The 17,235-nt window shown below is 38.8% G+C and overlaps 1 protein-coding gene across 2 annotated transcripts in view; it reads left to right on the top strand.

The window, feature by feature from the left end:
• The window catches only part of LOC148873906 (U1 small nuclear ribonucleoprotein C-like), a 53,669-nt gene that overhangs the window by 14,214 nt on the left and 22,220 nt on the right, over window positions 1–17,235 (top strand). The window contains exons 5-7 of one of the 2 annotated variants that reach the window (XM_088960142.1): window positions 6,326–6,367; window positions 6,453–6,735; window positions 14,542–14,903. In XM_088960142.1, the coding sequence (XP_088816268.1) occupies window positions 6,326–6,367; window positions 6,453–6,735; window positions 14,542–14,891 (675 nt within the window). In that variant the 3' untranslated portion in view covers window positions 14,892–14,903. The remainder of the gene's footprint in view (window positions 1–6,325; window positions 6,368–6,452; window positions 6,736–14,541; window positions 14,904–17,235) is intronic. The other variant, XM_088960141.1, reaches the window with a different exon arrangement.

Genomic DNA, 17,235 nt, shown 5'->3' with positions numbered 1-17,235 from the left:
AAATTAGCCAAAAAGAGAAATCCCTTGAAGCTCCTTGTTTAGCTAAAGAATTTGCCAAAAGCATTTGCCGATCTACTAACCCACTGAAAGCTAACTGACATGGTTCTCGTAAGCCGTTTGACTTTTTTGATGATGTCCCCATATCCCCAAACAACAATTTCTGGGTCTGACATCCATCCCACTATCACCTTAGAGTCTCCTTCAACTATCAAATTAGTCACTCCAAGTTGGTTGGAAATCTGTAGTCCTTGTACCACAGCTAATATCTCAGCCCTTGTAGAGTCTACATAACCCACTGGACCTGAGAATAAGGACAGAATGTTGCCATCCTTATTCCTCAAGATCCCTCCTATACCCAGAGATCCTGGATTGCCTTGACTGCTCCCATCACAATTCAACTTTACAACTCCTTCCAGAGGGGTTTACCAACTTGCTTGTGTTCTATTTTTCTTGGATGATGTGGAGGCCATTGCTGCCCAACTCCTTTGAAGGTCATCACTAGAGTAATCCACAAAGAGATCAGTAGTTTTTACCCCAAGGATTGCCCTTGTCAGTATAGAATCCTTTATTTCAGCAATGCTTCTCCATCTCCTGGAAAATTCTGGCATTTCTTTCCTCCCAAACGGTCCATAAGAGGGCTGCCCTAATACATTTCCACATTACTTTCCCTCTCTTTGTTGGCCAACCAAAAAAAGACGGATCAAAAAGCAAATTTACTTCAGGAGGCAGGTTCCACCTGTGCCCAAACAACATAAAAACCCAATTCCAAATATTTATTATAAAAGAGCAAGAAATCAGTAAGTGATGACAATTCTCATTCTGCACTTTGCATAAAATGCACCAATTGGGGGACAAGCATGAATATGGTCTCTTTTTTTGTACATTGTCCACAATATTAATTTTATCATAATACACTTTCCAACAAAAACCAACAATTTTAGGTGGAATTGGCCTTGACCAAACTTCTTTAACTGGGAACAACAAAGGGGAAGGAGTAGAGCAAAGGGACTTAAAGAAGGAAGAACAAGAGAAGGAGCCACTCGAAGTCAAAGACCAAATTCTTCTATCTGGTTTAGGAGGGTCCAAACAAACAAAATCAAGTAAAAGTAAGAGCTCAGAGGCAGAAACCGATTCCTCATCTCTCAACCCTCTATGGAACCCAAAACCCAACTAAGAGACAATGGGAGAATGGGGGGAGAAAGAAACCTCGAAACAAGCTCCTTTTATAGAGGGAAATAGAAAAAAAGGGAGGGTTAGAGGTCTTTTAATGGTTGGTTGCCCACCCAAACATCTTCCTAAAAAAGCACAGAATTACCATTGCAGGACATCATATCTTATCAACTTGAGAAATTTTGGGAGGATGCCAAAAATCGCCTTCCAAGGTGTAGTGAGTGTGGCCCGTTGAGATACCCCGGCATCCCAACCAGATTCAGAACAACCATGGATGCTAGCCACCACTTCATGCCACAATCTCTCTCTTTCCAGAGGCCACTTCCATAACTTGCCCAAAAGAGCTTCGTTCTTATTTACTATGTTCCCTAACCCTAAGCCCCCTTGTTCCTTGCTTCGACTCACCACCTCCCATCTAATCAAATGATCCCTTTTCTCTGCACCTGGTTCCCACAAAAATCCCTCATCAACTTTTCCATCTTCTTGGCTTCCCTAACAGGCCATCAGTGCTCTTATTGGCTGGTTTGAATATCCTTTGGAATGAGATTCTATCTGGAAATGATACATATACCCTATCTGAAAAAGTGGGAGATTTGCCACCCAATTGCTGTAGCAGAATCCACTTATACTAGATTTCTGGAAACCACAATTGGTGTTTGTTTTGAGACCGAGTGCTAAGAAAAGGAATTCATAACTTCTCCCGGAAGGGTAGCAGTTATTCACCTTCATTGTTTTTCTATGATCAGCAAGAAAATCTTATTAATTGTATTAATATGCGAAAACAATTAATTACATAAGAGCGGATATCCAGCCACCCATAGATACAGTAGACAATGATTCAATGCCCAAAATCAAAAGAGTTGCAATAATGCCCAAAACAACTGCTGCTTATAGACCCCCTGCTTTGCTAATGTATCAGCCAACCCATTTGCAGTGCTTACCCAGGCAAAAGTAGAGTTCAAATCTTTTGACAGGCTTTCTAGTTCCCTAAGGGCATGTCTATAGATCCAAGTTACATGGTGCCTAGTTGTGGTACAGGAGAAAACCAGTTTTGAGTCTCCTTTTTTTTTGATAAATACCAGTTTTGAGTCTCCTTCTACTTCCAAGTTCTTGAAGCTAGACTGCTAAGCTAATTATAAGCCTTGCAATAAAGCCATCAGTTCACCCTTAAGTGAATCTCCCAACCCTATAGGTTCTGAATACATAGCCTTCACCTTGCCTGAAGAATCTCTAAAAACACCTCCCATACCTGGCATTCCCGGGTTTTCCATGGAGCTCTCATCTTCATTGTTATTATGAAAGCACTTTGACTGTACTCCTTAGAGAGATACACGTAAAGGATGCTCTTATAAGGCATAGTGAAGTATTTTTTTGGAGTTTCAAGTGTGAATTGCCTAATTTTTAATTCTCCAACTATTGGCAATAAACTTACTATTGCTATTATTAGCAAGACTAGAGGGTTTGAGGTTGACAGGGCCTTTTTCAACTGTAGAAATCTGGTAGTAGAAGGAAATACAGAAGGTGGTGATCTGGCTTAAAAATGGTGGCCTAGTCCCATGGTATTACCATGAAGCATGAAGAACCTAAACAAGCTTCAACTCTTGTAACAATCAAATGACCCGGACTGCCTCTTTTTTTGGTCAGATAACAGTAAGATCTGAGAGTGAACTAAGGTAGCGTTGTGTTGCACAAGGCAAATTGAATGTGACAAACAAATTTAATTGAAATGAAGCTATCTTAGGAATTAGGAAAATCTGGATCTAAGGATCTGCTAACTCCCTAGCAGGGGGGATTCATACTCCTTTTTTTTTTGGATCACCAATGGTTTCTTGAGTATATTTCTGAGTAATTTTCTCTTATCATAGTTTTCAAGATGTCTAGGCGTCTGGGCGACATTGGGCGCCTAGTTGCCTAGGCGATAAAAAATTTATAATATAAAAAACTAACATTTGGCTAGTTCCATAGTTTTATATACCATTCAGCATGTATATTAATTGAAAAAAAATAGCAATTCTCTTTATTAAGAACATTAAATTTCCTCCAAAAATGTGGAAATCATCACATCTAAAAGATAAAAAATCTTTTACATACTATTAATTTCATTATTTTCAAAAATAATACTACTAGTAGAGCAATTTCATATCAATTAGCAGCTAAAGAAGTTTCTGTTTTATTTAATCAGAGGGAGAGAGAGAATAGAAAAAAAAGAACCTCTTTATAATTCGATTCTTTCTTTCCTCTTTCTTTATTTTTTCTCTCCTCAAAACCATTTGATCTTTTAAATTTGAATAGTAAAACATTAAACAAAGTATAATTGCTATATATATATTATAGCATATAATAAAATCTTTTATCACATACATTAATAAGATACAACAATATAAATGCTATTATAAAAGGTGCTCGTCTTGTCATTTTTGTCGCCTGGGTGGGCGCTTAATCGCCTAGGTGGGCACCTAGTCACCTAGAAGGGCGCCTAGTAGCTAAAAGTCAAGGTGTTTGGGCGAGGCGCCCAGACAAGGGTGCCTAGTCGCCTAGGCATCGCCTTGACAACTATGTCTCTTATCTTTTCCTTTTATTTAATAAAACTTTCCTTGGTCTGGTTATGATAAAGATCTGATTTATGCTCATTCATTTTAGTTTGTAGTTTCAAACCACTGTTAATTCAGAAGGAGATCAACACACTTTTGTTCTATAACCTAGGTTGAGAAAACAATTTTCTCCCCATTTACTTATCTTTTTTTTGATTTTAATTGAGACAAAGAGCGTTTAGATGCCTATACATTAATTTTCCAGAACTTCTTGCTGTTCTTCAAGGACTGAAGTTGGGATGGACAGGCTTTATGGTGGTAGTAGGAGACTGTCAGTTTGTGGTATTGGCAAGGATAGAAGATCCTTTAGTTCTGAGAATTTGATGAAGCAAGGCATTGGCATATGTCATGAACTGCTTGTTCACATTTTTTTTTGTTTATAAATCTCTTCCAAGGGCGTTGGCGCAACAGTTGGGTTGCTCCATTGCAACGTGGGTGACCAAGGTTCAAATCTTGGAAACAGCCTCTTTGTATGTGCAGGGTAAGGCTGCGTACATCTGTCCCTTCCCAGACCCCGCATTCGTGGGAGCTTCATGCACTGGGCTGCCCTTTTTTTTATAAATCTCTTCCAAAGTACTATTTGTCATATCTGAGTACTTCATACATGATTTACCAGTTGGGATACCAAAAATTTTGGGATGAAAATCAATAAGGCATATGATGAACCTAACTATTAGAAGCCTCAATACTCTCCAAAAGATGCCCAATGCTGTACTTCATGACAGGCTGACCTGACTGTGTTTTCTTAAACATCTTCTCTCTTAGAGTCATTCTATGAGCTTGGGCTCTTTTTCTCTCTTACCTCTTTGCTTGAATGTTTGCTTTTCTCTCCATCCTTGCCTTTTCGTCCTCATGCTACTATTTTCAGTTTCACTATGGTTCTCTAGTAAATTTGTAGTTGCAGAAAGCTGATTCTTTGTTTCATTTTGCTGCTTCATCAATTTCTTGTACCTTTTCACATCTTTTGCATTGTTATAGAACTCTCTTTGCTTTTTGATAAGAGCTGAACTGTAGTCTCTTCTCTTGGATTTCACATTCACGAACGCTTCGAGAGACATACCTCCTCTTCGCAGTCTCTTCATCTTATTGATTGATTTTAAGTTTGAGCTGTTAGCATTCTCTTCGTTTCTGTTTTAATCTTCCAATTTTTGGTTCTTCATCCCCACAAACTTGACAAAAACCAAATAAAAGAAATAAAGATGATGAGTAATTCATGTAAGTAGCAGAAGACAGGATTGCTGACATGGATTAGTTGTCAAGGCGATGCCTAGGCGGGTGCCTAGGTGATGCCTAGGCGACAAGGAGCCCTTGGAGTCTCACCTCGCCTAATCGCCAAGCAGTTTTCTATAGCATGTTATAACAAACTTTTATATTCTTAATTTTTTGTGGTTATAATTATAAAATAAACATTTTTAAACTAAAATAATCATTTTGTGTGTTTATATACCAATTTCTTTTTGTCATTTTCTTATTTGTTAGGGTTTAATCAACACAAACGTTGCTAAATGCTGTATTGAACCCTCAAAGACTTCGAACCCTGAACCAAGAAGTAAGAAAGAACATAAAATGTTGTCCAATCAACACATTTTCTTCTTTTTCTTTACTAATTTTGTGTTTTTATACACTAACTTCTTCTTCTTCTTCTTCCACCTCTTCTTTTCTTCTTTTCTTATAACAGAAATAGGGGTTCAGATTTTTCGAATTTTCTTTTCTTTCTTCTTTTTCTTCTCATGGATATGTTGGAATATGTTGATTTTCTATACTTTAACATGAAGTTTATACTTTTCTTATGGAAATTATGGATATTTATTAAGGAAATATGATTATGGAACCTAGGGAACTACACTAGGATACATGTTTTCACTTGAATAAAATCCATCGCGCTCGCCTAGGCGACTAGGCGACTAGGCACCCCCCTGTCACCTAGCCTTGGCCTTGAAAACTATATTGGATACTTGGTTAGATCTGCCAATAGCCTTGCTGACTCCTTGGCAAGAACCAAGATAAATAAAATAAGTAAGTTTTGGGGGCACTAGCCAAGGGATAAATCCATAAATTTCTCTATGGTTTTAATACAGTTATATATAATGTTTAGCCTTAGGTTATGGTTGTACTCATCCCTCATTCTAACATTAGTGAAACTGAGAGAGTCTCATTTTGGCATTTTTAATAGAACTGGCTGCTTATGGTTGCTGATTTAATGACATTTTAAAGCTCTTAAAACCTTTTATTTCTCTCAGAAACCTGTCTCATTGTTATGACTTTTTTTTTTCCAAAATTTCATTGGATAAATGTGTAGGGGCAGTAAAACAAAGTTGGTGCTCCCAAATTGACCTGGGTCAGCCTTATATCATAATAGAATATATATGAAAATAGGTTTCTACACTGCACCATGTCAACCCAGAAAGTAAAAAACCACATAATTTTGCTTGTATTTACTCTCACATTTTAAAAATTTCTTAAAATTTTCACACTGAAGTAGTATGTGTGTAACTTTATCCTCATATCTCAAGCTGAAACAAATGTACCCTCTATGTCACTCACCCTCCTTTTTTGTGTTGCAGCCTTCTGTTAGAAAGCAGCACAATGCAGGGTACAAACACAAGGTAGTATATTTAGAGTAAACATGACTTCCTTTGGTGCACGTAAACAAAACCTCTTTATTACTGACACTCTATATGCCACTTTCAGGCAAATGTGCGTTCCTATTATCAGCAATTTGAGGAGCAGCAAACACAAAGTCTGATTGACCAAAGGATCAAGGAACATCTTGGGCAGACTGCTGCATTCCAACAAGTTGGTGCAGCATACAATCAACATCTCACTTCTTTCCCAGCGAATCCTCAAAGACCCCGTCTTCCTATTCTGCCAACACCTGTTTTGCCAACAGGAGCTCCACAGGTACCTGGGACGTCACCATTGATTCCAGGAATCAGGCCCCCTGTTTTACCTAGACCTGTTGCTGGTCCTCCAGGTAAAATCAGTATATCGAATTTCAAATTAGATTGTGGCTTCCATGGTTAATGGGGGTCTGGGACATGCACTACCATAGGAACTTCTGTATCAACAAGTGCATAGGCTAGCCTAAGCTTGGGGATGCTTGATCATTGTGCATATCTCATTCTTTTCTTTTTTTTTTTTTTCATTAATAAAACACTTCTTATCAATCAGGAAAAAAGAGATGTTCACTTGGAATTTGGAAACAAGGCTCTAGCATCTCTTATATGATGGTATAAGAGTTCTTCAACTTGCACCTTCTTAAAGCTCAGGATGAATGCCATTTTAGACCCTCTAAGTGTCAAAATATCTATTTGGCTTTGGTATCCATTGGACAAGATGTTCATCCTTAAGGCCTTGCTAGCTTCTTTGAATTGTGCAAGTTTCCATGGACACTACCTGGCCTGCATCACAAATCGGTAATAGTGAAAGTCACCTTCCATTACCAATCCTTTGAGACCAAGAGGACAGCCCGGGATGTTAAAGAAGGGCAAGGATCCTGTTCTGATACTTTGTCTCCAATAGGACCATCAACACGATGTGGTTACACTATCCTTTTTTTAAAGAAGGTAAAGTATGAATTCATTAATGACCAAAACAAAACCATGTACAACAAGAAGCTGTACACAGGGAATATACAACCTGCTGTCTCCACAGCCATAAGTCCCCACTCCCTGTTTCTTTACAAAAAGGTTCTCATAAACAAAAAAAGATGTATTGAAAATTTAATCGTTGAACATTCTCTGAATATCTAAACCATGGAAACATCATTCCACAATCCTCTGAAATATAATATCTGAGGAAGTTCCTTTTTTCTTGAATATCCTAGCATTTCTTTCCTGCCAAACGCACCCAAACACCACTGCAGGTATTGTATTCCAAGCCAACCTATCCCTTTCACTTAAACATTTTTTTTTTGATAAGAAGTAAAGTATCAATTCATTCAAGAGAAAAGTACAACCAGAGGCTGTATAAAGGAGATACAAGAATAGATTCAAACCACAAAACCATTTGGAGAAGCAAACTGACTTTTCATTTGTGTCATGGAAATTCTAACTCTTTTTAGCAAGAAGGCTGCTGAGAATGGGCTTTGGGATGGCTTTGCAATTGCACCGGGCAAGGAAAAAGTTAATATTCTTCAATTTGCTGATGACACTTTATGTTTTGGTGATGCTTCACCAAGTCAGCTGGAGGTGGTGCTTGGAATTTTGAGTTGGTATCTGGCCTCAAGGTTAATTTGAGTAAATCTCAGATCATCCCTGTAGGTCATGTTACAAATCTAGAGGACTGTGCAGAAGTTATGGCTTGTCAGACTGTCCATCTTCCGATCAAATACTTGGGGCTTCCTCTTGGAGCTAAATGTACTTCCTCTGAGATTTGGATTCCAGTGGTTGAAAGAATGGAAAAGAAATTGGCATCTTGGAAAGCTAAATATCTTTCTTTCGGGGGGAGAGTTACATTGATTAAGAGCGCTTTTTCTAATCTGTCTACTTATTTCCTCTCCCTCTTCCCTATTTCTTCCAAAGTAGCAAATAGATTGAAGCAATTACAGAACAACTTTCTCTGGAGAGGTTGGGAGGAGGGGAAGAAGGTTCATGTTGTAAATTTGGACCAAGTATGTCTTCCTAAGGAAGTTGGTGGGTTGGGAATAAGAAAATTGAAGAAGTTCAACTCTGCCCTCCTGTGTCAATGGCTTTGGAGATTTGCAAATGAAAGAAATGCATGGTGGAGAAAGATGATTGGGGACAAATATGGAGTGGATTGGGGTGATTGGAGATCCAAATCTCCTATTTCAAGAGGGATAAGTTCCATTTGGACAGGTATTTTGAAGAATTCTATTTTATTTGAGGAAGGAATCGGACATAAATTGGGAAATGGGGAAAGAATTAAATTTTGGATAGATTCTTGGTGTTCTGAAGCGTGTCCGAAAGATGCCTTTCCTCTCTTGTATCAAATTTCTGTAAATCAGGATTCCTTGGTGGCTGAGAATTTCAATGCCTCTGGTAACTCCTTCAGTTGGAATCTAATTTGTAGGTGGGTGCCTTTTTGATCGGGAAGTTGAAGAGTATGCAAAACTGTCGGGCCTGCTTCATAACCAGAGGATTGACTCGAACAAGGAGGATGCTTGGAGATGGAAATGGGAGGCTGATGGGAGGTTCACTGTAAAGTCTATGTTCAGCAAGTTGATAAATTCAGGTCAGGGGAACTTTCTGGCTAGGCAGGTTTGGAACTCAATTAGTCCTTCCAAAGCGAAGTTTCTGCTCTGGACAATGGCTTTAAATAAGTGTCTAACCAAAGTTAATCTAGTGAAACATGGCATTCAGATTTTGGACATGTCATGTGGCTTGTGTGGTGGGGCAGCAGAAACTATTGAAAATCTTTCTTTACATTGCCCAGTCTCGAGTCATATTTGGAGGCATTTCCTTCAGGCCTTGGAAGTCAGTTGGGTAATGCCAAATTCTGTGAAGGATCTGCTGTTTTGTTGGAAAATTGAGGGTCTCAGCAAGAAAGGAACCTTGATTTGGAAAACTATTCTGGCTCCAGTGCTTTGGACTATCTGGATTGAAAGAAATAACAGAATTTTTCAGGGCAAAGCTAAATCTCCAGAGGAAATGGTGCAGAAAGCTGTGGGTAAACTACTGTCTTGGGTGTCGGCAATGGAGGAGTTAAAAAATTAGAATTTGAGATTGTTGTTTAGTTCTCAGTCTTGGATGCATTTGTAATCTGAGGTGGCTCTAGGCGGCCTTTACTGGCCTAGGTTCCTTTGTACTGTTATTTGACTTAATAAAATACCTTACCTCTTACAAAAAAAAAAAAATATTAAGCAGAGAACTACAAAAAGAACCGTCAACTTTAAACTTAGTCGATGACCAAGAACAGAGCTTCCCCACGATCTTCTGCCACACTTCATCTTCTTGACAGCTTTTGATTTGAAATATCCTTGAATTTCTTTCTTGCCTGATCACCCACAGAACTGCACCTGGAATCAGATGTCATAAACATTTCCCCTTTTTGCTTAGGCCTTGTAAATTCCAGCTGTTGACAAGTAGCCAAAGATTTTGGGCAGCAACTTTTGATTGCAAAAATTCTGAGAATCCTCACCCAGATTTTGTGAGTGAAGCCACAGTGAAGTAACAGGTGACCAACAGACTCCTCATCATTGTTGCACAAGACACACCTTCTAGAGTTAATCACCACACCCCTATTAGCCAGATTGTCTCTTGTGGGGATCTTATTTAAATAAGCAGTCCAGAAGAAAAAAAGATATCTTCGATGGGCTGTGATTCCTCCTGGACCAGTTTGGTATAGAAAGATTTCACTGAGAATTGACCTTTGCTCTCTGCTAACCAGACCCTTTTGTCTGCTGCATTGACATCAATTTGGTTGTTGTACAACCTTTGAAGAAGCCTACCTGCTCAATCTCCCAATCATTCAAAGCCCTTCTAAAAGTAGGATTCCAGAAAATCATTCAATTTTGCTCTTTCACTTAAACCTTGGAGCCACCAGCCTTTTGAAAATTTCAGTACTCCACTACTGGTTCCGAGCAGCAACTGCAGATTGACAACAATCCCAAGATCTTGGACCATACCTCCACAGTGAAGTCACAATGTAGAATTAAGTGGGTTACAGATTCTGCATGGTTATCACACAACACACAGTTAGGGGAGTCCACCATCGTACCTTTCCTCAATAGGTTATCTCTTGTGAATATTCTATCAAAATATGTGGTCCACAAAACAAAAAAAAGGAAACCCACCTTTGAAGGAGCATCCTTGCACCAAATTATCTTGACAGGGACACATATTGGTTACCACACCTCCACAGTGAAGTCAAAATGTAGAATTAAGTGGGTTACAGATTCTGCATGGTTATCACACAACACACAGTTAGGGGAGTCCACCATCGTACCTTTCCTCAATAGGTTATCTCTTGTGAATATTCTATCAAAATATGTGGTCCACAAAACAAAAAAAAGGAAACCCACCTTTGAAGGAGCGTCCTTGCACCAAATTATCTTGACAGGGACACATATTGGTCACCATACCTCCACAGTGAAGTCACAATGTAGAATTAAGTGGGTTACAGATTCTGCATGGTTATCACACAACACACAGTTAGGGGAGTCCACCATCGTAACTTTCCTCAATAGGTTATCTCTTGTGAATATTCTATCAAAATATGTGGTCAACAAAACAAAAAAAAAGGAAACCCACCTTTGAAGGAGCATCCTTGCACCAAATTATCTTGACAGGGACACATATTGGTCCTCTGATCTTGCTAAAAATTTTAGAAAGATTTCACTGAAAATCTGCCTGAGTTTTCCCATCCCCATTACTAGATGTATATGGCACTTGAAGTTATCTGTGAGTTGTAGCTGAGGCTACCAAAAGCTGTATTTTTAATTTTTCACTTTTAATGAATTGTTGCTTATTGAAAAAAATTAACTGAGTTATTTTAACCTCAACTCAAAATTGGATGGAAAATTATCTCAGGTCTGCCATTCAACTTGTGACTTAAATTTAAGGTATCAGGCCTGCTTCCACTGGGCCATTGGCCTCGCTTGTGTCCTCTGCTTCCTTGGTTGAATCTCCCTTGATAGCTAGAGATGAGGATTGAGTCTCTTGTCCATTTGAGGGCCTAGTAAGAAGGTCTAGTAAGGCCACTGCCACCATGGCTGGCGTGGGGTTCAAGAACTTCCATGTGCTAGTTTGTGGCTGTATTTGAGTCCTTCAAATTTTTATTTGTTTTGGTTGCTATTGGTTTGGTTAATTTCACTAGGCTTAGAAATCTGTGTTTAACATTGTGTCAACTATCCAAATTAGTTGGAGTGTCTTTATGAATTCTCTCTGGTTTTTATTCAGTTTACATATTACAACAATTAAGAATTATTTTGTCAGTTTTGAGTTGGATCTGGAGTCTATAAATATTGCCCTTGTATTTGGATTTTTTTTAGTTTGAATAAGTAATATTATAGTAAATTTTGTTGTGGGAGATAACTATAAAAAATGAAATTGTTGTGGGAAATTTTTAGGGGAAACTGGAGGGAGATAACAAATAGCAGTTCTGAGTAGGGTAGAACACATTTAGATTGGACACCACCTCCAGAAGAGTGCTTAAAACTGAATTTTGATGGAAGCAGTCAAGGAAATCCAGGCCGGTCTGGTGTAGGTGGGGTGGTGAGGAACAAGGATGGGAACATCTTGGCACTTTTCTCGGGACCACTGGGGGAAGGAGATTCTGCTAGTGCAGAACTGCTTGCTTCATTACAAGGAATTCAGATTGCTCCCCAGCTTAGCCTAGCAAATTTGATAATAAGAGATTCCAAGGTGGTGGTGGGATGGGTACAAAACCCGGATTCTGTTCCTTGGTACTAAAGAGATGAAATTAAAAAGTTTAAATGGTATATGAGGGACATGAGTGTAAGAGTACACTGGGTCAGAAGATCAGCAAATTCTTTGGCTGATTGTCTTGCTAAACAAGGGACAAACAGGGATACTTTATATTGGGCTTAGCTGTAATTTGCTTTTAATCTGTTTCTTTTGTTCTAAATTTGGGGGAGGTTGCAACTCGTGCCTCTCAAAGGGATTGTACTGATTTAAGCTCTTAATATCAATAAAGTATTAATCATTTATAAAAAAAAGGTTCTCTCTCTCTCTCTCTCAATTATTTGTTGTCACTTCTGTATAGTGACTATTGTTCTTTCTTTTCTTCACTTTATTCTGATTTCTTATCGTGAAATCTCTCTTCATCATTGCAATGTCAACTGAAGTGAAGGTTTTTATTAATATAGAAACAAATAATACAAATGGCAACTGAAATATGCCCAAGTGTATCCAATCAGGTTTAAGAAGTGACACCAAATCTTTTGAGAGAAATTGCAATAAATAAATAGGTGATCCGCTGATTCACCTTCTCTTAGGCAAAGCGCACAGGCATGAGGAGAAATATATGATCTTCCCAGATTTTTTTTTCCCTAAAGAAGGTCACAAGTATTTATTCTCTGTAGGCATGCTTCCCAAACAAAGAAGCAAACTCTTAGTGGAATATGACTGCTCCAGATCTTCTTGAAAGGGAACGAGGAACTCTGTTCACCTGCAGTTAGAGCCTTGAACATAGATTTGGAAGAGAAATCACCATTTGGGTTGAGGGTCCATACTCGGGTGTCAATGGAATGAGGGGAAGTGTAGACTTCTTTAATGGTATGAAAGAGGTTCAAGAGGTCTGAAATCTCGGTGTCCCTTAGGGGTCTTCTCAGGTTCAGGGTCAAGTTGTTATCGGCAGGTATATCTGGGATGCAAGAGGAGACAGTTGATTCTTGGTCTAAGGAAAGGTAGAAGATTCTAGGGAAGGATTCTGCAAGAGTGGTGTTCCCCCACTAGAGATCTTTCCAGAATTTTATTTAATTACCATTTCCTACTTAACTACAATAAAATAATGACCTGGGTGGGTTGTTGAAAATTGTTTGTTAAAACTCAGATGGTTTTCAATGGTTCTACTGAGTTGAGTGTGAGTCATCTGGTAAAAAACTGGAAAGACCATAGGGTTCTTTTTTGAATGGTCTAATTATCCAGTCTGTTTGGAGTCTGACAACATTGCCTACAAGGATACTCTTCTAAACAGTTACAGCCTCAACTATTATGGATCTTAAGGTGAAATTTGCAAACAAAAATGTGGACTTTATATGGACTTACACTAATTTGAAGAGTCCTAACTTCAACATATGTGACGACTTTGAGAATTTCTCAAGCTTTTATGGTATTTTGATGAATTTCTAATAATAAAATAAATTCCAAGATCATAGTTTTCAAGGCACCAAGGCGAGGCTAGGCGACATGGGGGCGCATTGTCGCCTAGTTGCCTAGGCGACGGATTTTTTTAAGTAAAAATCACATATCCTAGGGTAGTTCCCTAGGTTCCATAACCATCTTTTTTTAATAGCTATCCATAATTTTCATAAGAAAATTATAAACATCATGTTTAAGTCTAGAAAATCAACATATTTATGAGAAGGAAAAGAAGAAAGGAAAGAAAATTCAAAAAATGTAGGGGCTGAACCCTTATTTTTGTTACAAAAGATGAATATTTTTTCTTTAATAATCTCTATTTTATAATTATAATCTAAAAAACATAACAATATAAAAGTATTTTATTACACAGTATGCAAAACTGCTTGGCGACTGGGCGAGGCGAGCCTCCAAGGGCGCCTTGTCGCCTAGGTGCCCGCCTAGGCATCGCCTTGACAACTATGTCCAAGATAGCTTACTAGAAAAACAAATCTAAAAACCAAAGAACTGATAAAAAAGGAATTCAATATTCATACATACATACATACATACATATTCCATTTATCAAAAAAGAATTGTGAAAATCCAGTAACCAAATTGAGATTCTTGTCTAGGCTCGTACATTGGTTTTTTACCTAATTTTCTGAAACCATGTTCACTTTACTGTTATTTTATATTTTTAGTCAGCTTGGATATGCACACAACAGCTTTTTAATGTCTAATAATTATGAAGCTTGGGCATGTTTGGATACATAGAAAACTAATGCGGTAATGCTAAAAAATTGAGTTTGATTTAACAAATTTATCTTTCCTCATCTTTTTTCTTCACACCTCTTGGATTGGTGATTAGTCCTTGATTTGCTCCTGAGGATTGTTTCAGCTTATGTACCATATATTGATGAACCATTTCTTGGTACTTCTGCACAAAGTATGCACTTGTCATTGCTGTTTAATGTTGATGATAATGGATTGCATTACCTTATTATTGGCTTTTGTAGGTTATGCGGTTGCTCCATCTATGCCATCAGTATTAGGCCCATCTGGCACACCTTTGCCCATGCCAGTAAATGGATTGCCAAGGCCTCCGACAATTAATGCTCCAACAACTGTTCCTGGGGGCACAGCAGCTCCAGCTCCAACTTCTAATGGTGCACCTTCTATGGTTACACCGGCAATATATCAAGCAAACCCAACCACTGCAACAAGTGGAGGTTTTGACAGCTTTAATACCACTGCTGCTTCAGGTCTACAAAGGCCAAGTCCAAGCGGAACTACTGCTCCTTTAACTACCTCTACTGCTTCACAAGATGGTTTTACTTATGGTCAAAATGCTGAGGTCAGTCATTAGTATGGTCAACAGGTATATCTTTTGAATCCCCATCCCTTCCATCTGCTTCCTCCACTTTTTAGGTAGATGTTTTTTCAATGTTTTTGTTGTACATTTAGAGGGATTAGAATATAAATTGCATTGCTTCAAGCTATAATATAAAACACAAAAGATTTCTCATAACCCTCTCTTGATAAAACTTCATTCTTGTAAATTTGGTTTGAATTGCATTACTTTAAGCTAAAACAAAGTGAAACATGAAAGATACACCATTGATTTTTGTCCTTTTGATCAATAATGAGAGGGTATTATTTGGATGATGATGATGATGAATGAGAGGGAATACCCGAATAAAGGGGATCCTGTTACATGTCTTAGAGACACGACCAGAAAACAAAGCAAGAAGTGAACACTATTAGCTTGGTGATGAAGATCCCAATGCAACAAAGACCTTCTGTCCCTCCCATTTGTTTTTTGATCAATAACACACTTCATTAAATTCATTAAAACTTTCAATGATAATTACAAAGAGGAAGACAAACTTTCTTATCTTCCAGCTATAACTTGAGCCCCAAGAGAAGGAAAAAGAAAAAGAGAAAGAGAAGGAGAAATAGAAAAAATAATTACAACTGTGCCCAGAACATTGACTCCCTCTCCACCCCTTGTTTAGTTAACCCATCAGCAAAAGAATTAGCTGATCTTTTTACCCAACTGATTTGAACCTCCATTTCTCGAGCCAGCCATCTAAATTTCCTCCTTTCTACCTTCAATTTACTTCCTTTCTACTTTCAAGATCCCCACTAGTATGGCTTTTAAACTGGAGAAATTAATGAGGGATTTCTTATGGGAACTGGGGGATACAAAGAAAGATCACTTGGTGAAGTGGGAGGTGGTCTCTAGAAGTAGAGATAGTGGAGGGTTGGGTATAGGAAACATAAAGCTAAGGAATGCAGCCTTGTTGGGAAAGTGGTTATGGAGATTACCTCTGGAACAGGACAACCTGTGGCACAAAGTGATAGTGAGTATACACGGGGTGGCAGAAAATGGGTGGGATACTGGTCTTGACCCTAGGGCATCTCGGTCATCTCCTTGGAAAGCTATCCATGGCGTTTTACTCTTATTTCTTCCATTTATCAGACTTGATGCTTGTGCAGGGAATAAAGTTTGATTCTGGGAAGATGTCTGGTTTGGGGATGTCTTCCTCAAAGATAGATTCCCGTCCATCTACTCTCCTTCGTTGAATAAAGAAAAAACCATTTCCTGTGTCTATCTGAATGGTAACTCTTGGGATTTGGGTCTGAGGAGGGGGTTGAGGGAGTCCGAAATGGGTATGGTTGATGATCTGATTGCCCTTCTTAATACTCTGTTCCTTGATCAGTCTTGCTTGGATAGTAGAATTTGGTCAGCCTCTCCTTCTAGGTTTTTCACTAGTGCTTCTTTTTACAATGCTCTTCTCCATTCATCTAACTTGGCAGGAACCTTCCCAACAAAGGAGGTTTGGTGTAACCTTAACCCCCAAATATAAGGGCCTTTTGCTGGGAGGTAGTACTCCAGAAAATCAACACCTTAGATATGCTGCAAAAAACAAGACCAAACTATTGCCTTTCATCCCACGTGTGTAGCCTCTGCTCGGCTTGTGGTGAGACCATTACACACTTATTTATATCCTGTCCTTTTGTAGCCTTTGTTTGGATTTGGTTTTCCTCTCTCTTTGGATGCAGGTGGACCCCTCCTTCGGATGTAGTAAGACTCTTTGATTCGAATTCCTTTAGATCTCCAAAGAAGAAGGGGAGAGCAATGTGGAGAGCAACAAGAGCAGCTGTTTTGTGGTCAATCTGGGAAGAAAGAAACAATAGGATCTTCAAGGGTTCTAAAAGATCTAAGGAGCAAATCATTGACTGCATATCTACCAAGGTCATTCATTGGCTTAAAGCATCCCCTTTATTTAAAGATTATTCTGCTGATGATTTGTTTAGAGGATGGTACACTGTGGCAAACTCTTCCTCATTGAGGTCTGTGTTAAAGGAGCAATGGATCCCTCCTGCACATCAATGGGTGAAGCTGAACTTTGATGGGAGTTCCTTAGGAAACCCGAGTCCCCCTGGGGTGGGAAGAGCTTTCAGAGATAGGGAGGGCAGACTGGTTGCACTGTATTCAGATCCTATAGGTGATGGAGACTCTTTGAGAGCAGAGATTATGGCCTTGCCACAAGGTCTAAGACTGGCTAAACAATGGGGCTTACACCAGATTGAGGTAGAAGGGGACTCTAGACTATTAATTGGGTGGTTGCAGTCACATAACTTGGGGGCCTGGGTACATCGACAAGTCATGAGGGAAATAAACTGCTTAGCAAGGGAGGTTGGGA

The sequence above is a fragment of the Nelumbo lutea genome, chromosome 1 (genome assembly GCF_056320005.1).
Source record: "Nelumbo lutea isolate HS-2025 chromosome 1, American lotus-T2T, whole genome shotgun sequence".
Lineage (NCBI taxonomy): Eukaryota > Viridiplantae > Streptophyta > Magnoliopsida > Proteales > Nelumbonaceae > Nelumbo > Nelumbo lutea.
This window is presented reverse-complemented; position numbering and strand designations above follow the sequence as displayed.